The 12,520-nt window shown below is 44.3% G+C and overlaps 1 protein-coding gene across 3 annotated transcripts in view; it reads right to left on the reverse strand.

The window, feature by feature from the left end:
• Nucleotides 1-12,520, reverse strand: part of STXBP4 (syntaxin binding protein 4) — a 599,190-nt gene that overhangs the window by 22,181 nt on the left and 564,489 nt on the right. For all 3 annotated transcript variants that reach the window (XM_078654416.1, XM_078654418.1, XM_078654417.1), the window contains exon 16: nt 6,942-6,999. In XM_078654416.1, coding sequence (XP_078510542.1) covers nt 6,942-6,999 — 58 coding nt within the window. The remainder of the gene's footprint in view (nt 1-6,941; nt 7,000-12,520) is intronic.

Consider the following 12,520-nt stretch of genomic DNA (forward strand, 5'->3'; position numbering starts at 1 on the left):
AAACCCAAATAAAAACATTTAGCAGAGACACACCAACCTACAATGAAGTAACAGACGAACATGCAAGAAACAATAATCCTGAAGCAATTGGAACAATTGACAGAACTGCATCCGGCTACTTCATAAACTTCGATGATTCCTCTGAAGACCTCAGTGAATCAAAGACACAGCCATCAACAAAAACCTTTAAAGATAAAGCTAAAGAACTTTTGAAACAACTGAAAGAAACATATCTAATTTCTCCATGGATTGAATTCTGGGTGGGTTTTGGTGCATTTATCCTGATACTTTGGCTCATCATGGTACTAACTTTGGGACGCTTCATTGAGGGAAAATATGCCAAAATGGACACAGCAAGTCAGAAAATCAACTTGATCCTCAAACCACACACATCTTCACACGCCGAGAAAAGAGAACTTTCTTCAGTCAACTTCACAGCCAATCCTATACCGGGTGAGGTAGCATGGGACAACACTGACTACGAAATCTATGGTCCGGTTGAAATCCTGAAATATCCACACCAAATTAAGATCTCATTGAGTGACTTTGTAAAACCAAGCTCATTTGCTGATGATTGGGACTTCGAAAGTATAAATAATATGATGTCTGACCTAGTAATGTCTGCTAAATTTACCAAACATGATTATTTGCAGGGTTCAACTAATTATGATAGTATGTACTGTTACAACCACTATGGTAACCATTTTCTACATAGATCTGCACAACCTAGAAATGTTTTAAATTATAATCAATGGGAACATTGTGCAACCCCTCCAAAAGGAAGCTCAAGAACCTTTTATGACAAATATCCATATTTTTCAGGTTTTAACACAAGTAATGCTGAAACATTTTATTTCAAATTGTCAAATAAGACAGGGACAAAGACCATGATAACAAACACGAAATTGATATATTCAGACTCATTCTTTGAAAAAATGAATACTTTTGGTTTTGATTATTGGGACAAAAATGTTGAAGTAAAAAGTGTTTGGGGTACAAAAGAATGGCAAGTACAAGGTATAGAATCTTTGTTTAGAGCCTGCATGATCCCAGAACAAATTATATTTTTAAATGACACTGTTCAACAAACCACCTGTCTTGGCCTAGCCAAAATCAAAGACTTAAATAAACCGTCTATTCCAAAACCAACAATGTACAGCAATAACTCTACAGATGAGGAAATAGACGTAAACTATGTATTAAACCAAAACAGAACACATCCTGATTGGAAACAGTGGTTGATCTGGCCCACAGATACTAATAACTGTCAAGACAGATTCCTGAACAAAACACAGGGGTTCAAATTGACCAGGCCAGACCCTAGATATTCCCAAAGACAACACCCAGGGATAATAACCACCTACAGTGTGGGCAAATTATGCCTTCAATGGCTACAAACTTCCACACTGGCAGAAATTAAGCAACACCTAACTTTACTTACTGATGGTGCTGACTTGCGTGATTTCATTATGGGACCACGCAAACAGCGTCAAAAACGTTTCATAGCAGCCTCTGTATATGCAGCATACAACGAGGCCTGGAAGGTGACTCAAATTGAGACAGCAGAAAGGATACGGGAAATTGCCCGTATTAATTTGGAAAAATCACTTTCTGCAGTGGACAATGGGTTAATGACTCTGTCCTCCAGAATTTTTTCTTTGGACAGCATTGTGTCTTCAGCAATCGACATAATATCGCAAGACTTACTGTTGTTACAACACGGTCAGTCTCAACTGCGTTCTATTGTACAGCTTGGCTGGACGTTACAAAATCTGCGTTCAGGCTATGTGCCTTGGCATTTAATCAACACAACGTCACTATTCAATATCTTTAACCTTACTGATAAACAAATCAGTATGGCACAAAAGGGAGCTGATTATACAATCCTGAGCATTGAGAAACTCGAAAGATTACCAGTGACAATGTCAGAACGACCTGTCAGTGAATGGATAATACATGGGATAATTAATATTCCAATATCTACCTTCAGGTTTCAATACTGCCAAAATATATACAGGCTGGCATGTACGAAAAATTAGGAAAAGGGTACATTAAGACAACATGGAACTTGCCCTATTCACATGCATGTGTCAGTAATAAAGGACAGAAAGTGTTTCTTAGTGGCAATAATTGTGCAATGTCACTAAGCGGTACACTTCTGTGTAATGGGATTAGTTTGCACGGAGCCTGTGAAGGGAACTCAAATAACCTTTCATGTCACCAGCAAGGCGCACCTGCAACAGAGATAGAACCATTCTTTCAAAGACTCTACAATGGGAGTTACATGCTAATTGTAGATCGCAGATGTTGTAGTCTTATGCCCGGGACTCCTTATCTCGTAACTACGACTGCGAAGGTCAAGTGCTGTGGACACTCATTGTTCCCCAGCTCCTTTCCAGACAGGGAGGCAAGGGCATGGCCCAACTTAAAAATTACTTCTATTCGAATAGATACTTTAAGCAGAATGAAAACAGTGCTTCTTCAGACGCCGACCAGGCTCACGTCATCAAAAGAAACGTATGATCTCCTAGTCGCAAGGACGACTGCAGAGATACACTCTTTATTATCAACTAATTCCCCCATACATTTCGCAGAAATCCTGAATGAAATCTTAAATATTTCTGATACCAGTGGAGTCTCACAAGTATTTAAGACAGTATTTTTGATGGCATTAACACCATTCAAAGCCATACTGGGTATTTTTCCAGATTTCGTCCATTCGATTTTTGGCGGACTTCCCCTCATTTTGGGACTAATTGCAGGAATCCTATTCTTGGTCCTAATATTTCGTTATGGCAAACCATGTCACAGACAAAACACCTGCGACAAGGGAAGAAACAATCCGAGCCATTGGATACCGGGACCGGATATCAAAAATCCTGGGACTATCCTGGCTTAGAGACCTGAACATGACTTGGTTTCTTTCATTTCGACCAATGTGGCATCGATGTGTTTTACCTGTATTAAGGTGCCTGCTATGCGGAGAAGAATGCGTGTTAGACACCTGTCTGACGCTACAATCGGATGCGCCAATGGATGCAGAAACATTGTTGAGTCCAATAAAGGCTCATGCTTTGTGCTGCCCTCAACGGCTACCAATCCTGATGACGGCATTCGTGGAAGCTTCACCATCACGACTAAGGGGTAGTGAAGTTCAAGATGAAAGCAGCATCGATCAGGTACGACCTTCTGTCAGCAATCCAAATCGAAACGCCAGTGGAGACAATCATGCGAACGAATGCATGGTTACCCCTTTTTCCGAGTTAGTGGAACTCTCCCAGGAAGCTGTTGACAGCTTTTTCGACAGTCTAAATGAAATGATGTTCTCTCCAGAGCAGAAATAGAGACTTTTGAGCAAGCTCGCACACGGCGTTCCCTGAATTTGGCCTTCAACTTTAATAACGGAATACCATGAACAATTTTCCATCCAGTTCACGGACAGCAATTTTTTCGGCAGCCCCAAAAATATTTTTACGATTTTTTCGGGACACTTATCTTCTGCTTAAAGTAAGAACTATTCTTAGAGAACTAAAATTTCTATTTTTAGATACTTTATAGACACTAGCTGCCCGCTGGTATGTTCATAATTATTTTATTCTGTGATGAAATGGTCTCGAACCTTTTTTCTGTATTAAGAGCCATTTCATGTGTAAATTCTCATATACCAATTAGCAATAATGTATACATATGCGTGATTACTTTAGCATTATTCTACAGCTTGAGTGCATATATTACATGTGGCTGTTTTTTCCGTATATTTGATAAATTCAAAATGCATTATGTATTTTGGGGTGGTAAGGTATACACGATACTCTACAGTATGTTTTAGTATGCATAGATTCGTAAATATGTCCATAGTTAGCGTGGAGTGGGTGTGATGTATTCCTATAGGTTCTGTATCGATCCCCCTATTCCTGACCCTATTCTGGTTAACAAGTTAACTAGCAGCCAGCCCATGATGCTGAAAACCCCCATGATGCAGGAACCGTTATCTGATAAAGCCACACTACGGCACAGGAACGTGTTATCTGATTAGGTCATAACGCTTGCCATCTAATTAGACAAGCGATATTCCTCCAGCCCCTGATAAGGCATACGGAGTTCTCAAAACAAATCAAACCTATGACAACCTGGGAAAAACCCTGCGGCCATTGTTTTGATTTCATCGAGAACTTCAGCAAAAGAATGTGCTAACGACCAAGTCGTATGACATCCTTATTGACGTATCTATGTCCATCCTTACGTCAATCTCGGCACCTTAAAGGTATAAATATTACCGATATTGCCCTATGCAAACACACGCGGTGGTGACGAGATCGGAGCAGCCAGACTTGCCGAAGCCCAGAGCAGAGCAGACCCCGCTGGCGCAGCCCCGCCTTCCTGACGCGCTGAGAACGAGACGCTGCTTTCTCCTGCCGAGAAATCCAGCTCCGGCGCTTCCGGGTAGCCCTCGCAGGCAGCCTGGAATATCGAGACCAGAGACGAGAGATACCATCCCTCATTCATCCTAGATTCCAGGTACAGAACTGAATAACCCCTCGCAGAGAATTCTTTAGTCAGTCACTTGGCAAAACAAACTTAACTTAAACTGCTACTTTCTATTCCCGCCCACGTATTAGGCTTAGGTCAGGTACACGGGGTAGGCGTAGTTAGAAACACCAGTTGAGTACGATTAGTCAAATGTATATATGTATGTATCTATTTTATTCATTTTAAACCTTCATATGGCTTAGAAACCATATCAATGTTTTTACAGTATTATTTTATACTTCTGCTTTTAATGTATGCACTTTACTTAACCATAAGTATTGCAATAATATCGATCCATTTCTCTTGTATGAGAAAAGAGACTGATCAATAAATAACATCTTTTTATTGAACACACCCGTCTCTTCCTTTTCTCTACAATCTGGTGAGACTAAGAATGCACGTACTGACTGAGTAAAATAAGTCGTCTTTTGTTTTCACACGACTCTAGAGATACACTCTTGATTAGGGGAGAGCAAAGTTGTCATGTTCTATGGTTGTCAGAAACTAAATCCCTTCTTGTCTATCCAGGGAGGTTCAACTCCTCCTTGCCTATTCGAGAAAGCTTCTAGTGAACTCTGAGCTAGCTGGCAAACCCAAAACTTTAAGTCTAATATAGACAGTAGTAGACCTAGTTAACGTCTGGTCTCGGCCTATACTATTGAAGGTATTATTCCAATGCGCAGAGCCTATTGGGATAATAGGAACTACACTACACCAGGATACCCGCTGGGTGACAGTATGCGCTATATAAGCATTATAATCAATCAATCAATTTGACATGCAACATATGTAGAAATTAGTTGTACTGCAAATTGTCTTTAACAGAGGAGGTTAAAAGCAGACCTCCATCCCAGTATTTACTTTCTGAAATTGGGAACATTTCTGTAAAGCCGCATATATCCATTAAAGGCATTAAAGGCACGTGTCCAGCTTTGGAATACTCTGGGGTGAGCAGGGAGTGGTCCTCTGGAGACCTGTCTGCTCCCTCCTGGCCCCCAAGCTGCTAACATAATTCACAAAGAGGAAGGTGATCCATTCCCTTTGTGAATCCGTTACCAACCTTACTTAGGAGGTCAATGGATTGCAGTTGCAGTACCAAACCATTGATACATTAATTTAAAAACCGTCAGTAGGAGGAAGTCACTCCTTTTACACCCCTGCCTATGTACAATTCGGAAAGGAATCACAAACAGGACCGGAGTGGAAACCTAAACAAGCCATGGCAATTTTGTCGAACCAGCCCCCACCAGGGGGTATTGGGATTGAGAGAAGGGTGCAAGTGTGAAGCTCTTCTGCTTTTGATACTGGGTGCTGATATTGCAGCACTGCTGCAAAACCGGCCCCCAGTAGCAAAACCAGCCTCTACTGCTGCAAAACCGGCCGACCCTTCCAGCGTCCCAGGGAAATGCCTGATGCCCGCTACGGCCAGTCCTGCCCTGACCACAACAGGCATTTTATGAATCTGAAATATTTTTCAGCTCATAAAAGGGCTTTCGTACATTAAGAGACCACATTTTACAGTGGCAAACCCTGCAGTTTTAAGAATCGCAAGATTTGCAACTACGAATATGCTTTGTACAACGGGCCCATTCTTCTAAAAGGTGATGATCAGCAGTAGGAAAATACCGCCCATGTAATGTGACTACAGTCTCTGAGACTAAGAGAAGGTGGAGATCTAAATGAGTGCTTCCTGAGTTCAAAGGTGAATTTGCTTCTCCTATGATGAGCCTAAGTGAAACTGGATACCGATGCTGCCAAATTCTACTCAGTCAGCGGACTCAATTTTGAAATGGTCAATGCATTTATTTATTTTATATACACAGTTCTAAAGCTGAGCGCCTGCCTCTGGAGATAAATTGCAGGTAACAATCCATACTATAACTGACCTATTATATTTCCACTCCATCACTTCCTTTATTTTTCACAGAGTTGAAGTATCAGATTCTAGCAGACCTGATGTCATATTTACTGTACTTTTGGTATGATTTTGACTGACGGGAGCAGGAGCATGACTGGGGTTAGAGAACAATGCAGACACTAAGATATTGTATATTCTCTTAATGGTTTTGCTCCTTTTCCTCAAAGACTAAACTAACAAACAAACAGGATGAATTGTATTAGATGATTTGTTCCATAAGTATATTTAGAGAGTGGTCTCTGGCAATACTGGAAGAGGTAATTAGATGACATCTTGAAAGGTTCTTGTACCAGAATATCACTAGAGAGTAACTTTAAATCGTGTCAATATTATTAGTGAATACAGTGCAAGACTGCATGTTCATTTAGTCCTGTTAGCTCGAACGTTGCTTAGATGAAAGCTTCACACTGATATTTGCTGATTGTTCATCTTTTACCATAGTCCCCTCCAGATGTTATTAAACTGCTCATGTAGCTTCAGTATCCATACTTACTTTATAAAAAACTTGATTCCATCTGCTGTGAATGCTTCTTCCCACCCATAAGGTAGACCTGAGGAGAAGCACAAATGACAAAGTTTATTTTTTTCAGTTAGTGCAGTATAAACAAAATAGTCTGTCAACAAAAGCAGCTGGTAAATGTTGGTATATTAATGCTAAACTCACATCCTGTCCTGCAGAATTTGCCATTAACTTGAAATAGGATGAAGTAAGTACCTTGTGGCCATTAGATGCAACAGATATAATAAGCATTAACAGAGCAAATAGGTCTGGCTAGTAACAAAAAGTGCCTCTTCTTGCATTCAACTATCAATTCATCATTCATGTTCTCAATTAAACATCCTTGCAATCCTACATCCATTTATCCACTCATTGATTCATCTTTGCATTCAGCAACTCATCCACAATACCAAAAACAAGCTCAATCATCCACAATGAGAAGAATGGGTTACTTACCTTAGGTAAGGCTCTTTCTTGTGAATGCTCCATCTTTAGAATGTCTCAAGATGCCAGATTGAATCTGGAGAATTCATCAGCATGCCAGTAGGTTGCCCCGTGTTGTTCTGCAGTGACTCTACGCTGCCCGGGAAGTGAGGGTTCAGAGCAGCATTTATGCCTCACCCTACATACTGACATCAGCTTCTCCTTCCACACCCTAAGATGTGGAGCGTAGAACAATGTGTCTGAGACAGTATGCTGCATTTCTCACAGGAGACCATTTTAGGTCTCACCTACGCAGCGCACATGCGCTGAAAAGGCAAAGAGACCTTTAATTGTCGCTTTGGCTTTTCAGCCAAAAACGTGCACGCGTTCCATTGCCTTCAATGACAACGCGTGCACATCTGGCCATTCACTTGCGGGAGCGAGTGCCGCCATTTGGCAGCAATTATCGCTTCCACAAGGGAATCGCGCAGCCCCCCCCCTCCTGCAGTAGCGCCTGGCGCGCACCACCCCCTGCTGCCAGCCGCCTGCTGCGCTTGTTAATTCAATATCAGTGCCCATTGCTGGAATTTCGATCCCCTCCGTGGGGGAGTTATATTTAGAAGCAGACCGGAAGGAATCTGCAGCCCTCGCAGATTTTGATCCCAGCAGAACCCTCCTTCAAATTGCAGCCGGGATTAGGAAGAGATTGCATTGACTGCCGCAAACACAATGGGAATTAAGACGTGGCAGGACATGGATGTCGTTGCACAGATCAAAGAGGTATATTAAAAGAGGCACTCTGAGGCTGTGGAGGGCATTTCCGTTGATCAGCTGCACCCATTTTTACACTTAAACAGGACCGAATTTCCCTTCACATCGAGTGACATATTAGCACCTTATCAAGACTAAACCGGTAGGAAAAATATCTGCACCGTAGAGACCGTGCGTCAAACACTCGTTTCGTTGCGGAGGCAGCCCTTCAGAGCATGGATCTTTGATTGTAATATGAGTGGAGCTTAAATAATTGATAAAGCTGACGAAGGGAGGTTGCCCAAAGCCGCCCCCTTGACTCCATACGTCTGCCTGGAAAACAGCAGACTAGTTAAAGTAGTGCAGCATCTGTCATGTAGTAAATGATGGTGTCCAGTCTTCAGATCCACACGGTTCTGTCGGTGTGCTCGTCGGCATTTCCCAGAGTTGTCAGCCAGCCGCTTGGGCGGGCTGGCCCCGGCCATGTGCAGGTTTTGGTGCTCTGTGTGGTTCAGTTCTGACTCGGTCCCTGTGCTGGGCAATTCTTCCACACAATGGGGCGGGCAGCCAATGCAATCTACGAGAAGCCCCTGTTTGTGCAATGCTGCACTTTCCTTGTGTGAAACAAGTGTTTTACAGAGTTCGCTGGGTATTGGTCTCTTCCTGTCATGTGCGTTTCTTTCCAGCGCTGTTCTGTTCATCTCTGAGACACTCTGCGGTTCTGAATCTGTGCGCTCTGGTTCAGTCCATCTGCAGGGTGGTTCGGGGCAGTCCCTCCCTGACCCTACCTGAGGAAGTTCTTTCCCTCAAAGAGAAGCCCCTTTATAAGCGAAGGACAGCCTTTTCCTTATGTGGCACAGGTGTTTTGTGAGAGAATCAATTCTTCCCAGGTTCCAAACTGAACTTTTGTCTGTGATGGTGGTACTTTTCGGTCTACGTAGTTCTGTCCATGTGGGAAACGACGCTCTCCTTGTGCAGCTATTTTGTGTCCGGTTCGGGTCTGTCTCTAGGTGGGTCTTCCCCTGTGCTTGTTTCTTTGTCCATTGTCCCAGGCTGTTCTGTCTCAATTCCATTTCGCATTTTCACTGTGCTGATGGATTATACGCCCCTTGCTGGTCCGTTATGTGTCAGTGTATTGATCTTTTATTGCTGTTTTATACAGTGCGAAAATGTTTTTTTAAAAGCGCTTTATGTGAGTACCAGATTCACTTGTTGTCTGTGTGTATGCTTTTAGGCACGGGGTGTTTACATGACTTGCCCAGAATTACAGGGATTCGAACCTGGTTTACAGTTACTAAGTCGGCAGCTCTGTTAAGCCACATCTCCCAGAGGTTATTTCCCTTCATTGCGAGTCAGCCCTTTTACTGTGATATAAAGTGTTTTCCCCCTTTAAGGCGGTTCTGACCCTGCATAAGGGAGCTAGTTGCTTCTGCACAGCCAGTGTTAATTCACATGTGGGACCTGGCTGTTTCCCGCCGTACAGTGGTTATTTGTCTCTGGGTCCAGTCTCTTTGCTTGGTTGGTTCTTTCTCTAAGAGGTAGCTGAGGCCTCTGTGCAAGAAGACTCTGTTTATATGTGGGCTAGTCTTTTCTCCACGTAAAAGCCAATCTACTTTTCCCTGTTCGGATCAGTTATTTCCCTGCGGGTTGGGCCCTGTCTGTCAATCCTCTCTTCCACTGTGGATCCTGAGGTTTTCCTTTACAACACGGCCCGCTCAGTGTGCATGGTGGCCCAGTGTGGTTCGATTACGTCACTGTTAGGGTTGGCTCTTTACTAGTGGGGATTGGGCCCTGCCGGACAGTACTCCCGCCCACATCTACATTACCTTTAATAGGATAGTCTCCACAGAGTGTAGGGTGCTGCGGGTCGATTATGTCAGTGTTTGAGTCAGTTCTTTACCAGTGTTGATTGGGCCCTGAATGACAACCCTCCAACCGTGCAGCCCGTGCACTTCCTTCTACTAGATGGCCTCCATAGTGTGCTGCGCTGTTCGCCCTTGTGTGGCTCGGTTCCGTCAGTGTTTGCGTCAGTTCTTTCCCATTGCTGTTTGGGCCCTGCCTGATAATCCTCCCTTCTACCACGCAGTCCTTTTATTTCTATCTACAAGATGGCCCCCTCGGTGTGTAGGGAATCGCACCCCAGGGGGCGCGGTTCTGCTGTACAGGTCACAGGTCTGTTCGGTGTCTGTCTATGACCAGATCGGTTTTGTGTCAGCGTGATTCTCTGTGTGACTCGGTTCTGTCCCTGGGCCAGGCGATCCTTTCCCTGCCCGGGTCGGTTTCGACCTTCCGCTTCCAACGCTTTACAATTCTTTTGACATCATTTCCCAACCAAATGGCACTTTTCCAAACTGTGCTGTGGACTGGCAATCTCCTACATTCAGTTTTTTAAAGGTGGTAAAAAGTGACATAGGGCAGTTGATCTGACCTGCTGGATATGTAGTGCAGCCTGTGTATAAGTGTGTATGTTTGCTTCTTAGTCTGTGTACATGGTGTGTGTGCACAGGTTTTGAAATCTTTGGCACTACCGACTGCAATTGTGTTTTTGGGCAACATACAGTGGACAATAATATTGATCGCAACTACAGTGCAATTTGTGGATATGGTCACTTTTTTCAAGCCTAAACCTATTCACAACACACAGAGACTGAATGCAACCCGTTCACACCACCGCAAACTTTCTGTCTCAGGCACTCTTTTTTTTTTTTACAATAAAATACGTGCGCATTAATACCTTCACAAACAGTGCAACAAACAATAGCAACTGTTCACACTACCACAGACTTCCTGGCTAGCGTGCACTCTTCTTTATTTTACCAACAAGGTGCGTGTGCATTTCAAAGAGCTTCCAATAAAGTCTGTAAATTAGCTTCACAATGGCGCCCTTGCCTACTTAACCCCACTATTATCAGTTTTTTTATAGTTAATATCAGGGGCGTCACTAGGGGGGTGCGGGCCGCACCGGGTGACACCATCACATGGGGTCACACCGGCAGTCTTACATTCTAGACAAACTCATTCAAATCGTGGCAAAACTGATGATGGATGATTATCCAGAAACCGGTCCCAGGATGCTTGTTTCCGGTCCAGGGAAGACATGGCTTGGCAGTTCGGGCTGGACTGTTCCCATGAGGCACAGGGTCAGACTGATTTGCATATAGCATGTCTGCACTGGGATGGTGGAGTGAGCTAACGAATGATGATGGATTAAATCCAGATCAGTTGACTGGGGGTGAGTGTTTCATTTGCTCAAGCGCTCCGTCCATTATCCCCCCTTTGGTATCGCTTTGGTCACCCTAAGTTGGCAGGGCATGCCCAGATGTGGGTCCCTTGCTCACTTTGCCACTGGATTCCAGCTAGCCTGGCTGATGATGGCTGATTAGCCAGAAACCGGTCGCAGGATGCTTGTTTTCGGTCTAGGGAAGACATGGCTTGGCAGTTCGGGCTGGACTGTTCCGATGAGGCACAGGGTCAGACTGATTTGCATATGGCCATGTCTGAAATGGGGTGGTGGAGTGAGCTAAAGAATGATGATGGATTAAATCCCGATCCGTTTGACTGGGGGTGTTTGATTTGCTCAAGCGCTCCGTCCATCATCCCCCCTTTGGTATCTCTTTGTTCGCCCTAAGTTGGCAGGGTATGCCCAGACGTGGGTCCCTTGCTCACTTTGCCACTGGATTCAAGGTAGCCTGGCTGATGATGGCTGATTAGCCAGAAACCGGTCGCAGGATGCTTGTTTTCGGTCTAGGGAAGACATGGCTTGGCAGTTCGGGCTGGACTGTTCCCATGAGGCACAGGGTCAGACTGATTTGCATATGGCCATGTCTGAACTGGGGTGGTGGAGTGAGCTAAAGAATGATGATGGATTAAATCCAGATCCGTTTGACTGGGGGTGTTTGATTTGCTCAAGCGCTCCATCCATCATCCCCCCTTTGGTATTGCTTTGTTCGCCCTAAGTTGGCAGGGTATGCCCAGACGTGGGTCCCTTGCTCACTTTGCCACTGGATTCAAGCTAGGCTGGCTGATGATGGCTGATTAGCCAGAAACCGGTCCCAGGATGCTTGTTTCCGGTCCAGGGAAGACATGGCTTGGCAGTTCGACCTGGACTGTTCCCATGAGGCACAGGGTCAGACTGATTTGCATATGGCCATGTCTGAACTGGGGTGGTGGAGTGAGCTAAAGAATGATGAAGGATTAAATCCAGATCAGTTGACTGGGGGTGCTCGTTTGATTTGCTCATGCGCTCTGTCCATCATCCCCCCTTTGGCATTGCTTCACTCTGTGTCAGCAGCAACCCTTCACTTTTCTGTACTCTGAAGTAGAGGAGCACTCCAAGATGGACAGAGTGTGCATGCACTCTGAGCAGAGCAGCGTCCTGGCTGCACAGCCACCGGGGCACC

This window comes from Lissotriton helveticus, chromosome 7 (assembly GCF_964261635.1).
Source record: "Lissotriton helveticus chromosome 7, aLisHel1.1, whole genome shotgun sequence".
In the NCBI taxonomy this organism is placed as follows: domain Eukaryota; kingdom Metazoa; phylum Chordata; class Amphibia; order Caudata; family Salamandridae; genus Lissotriton; species Lissotriton helveticus.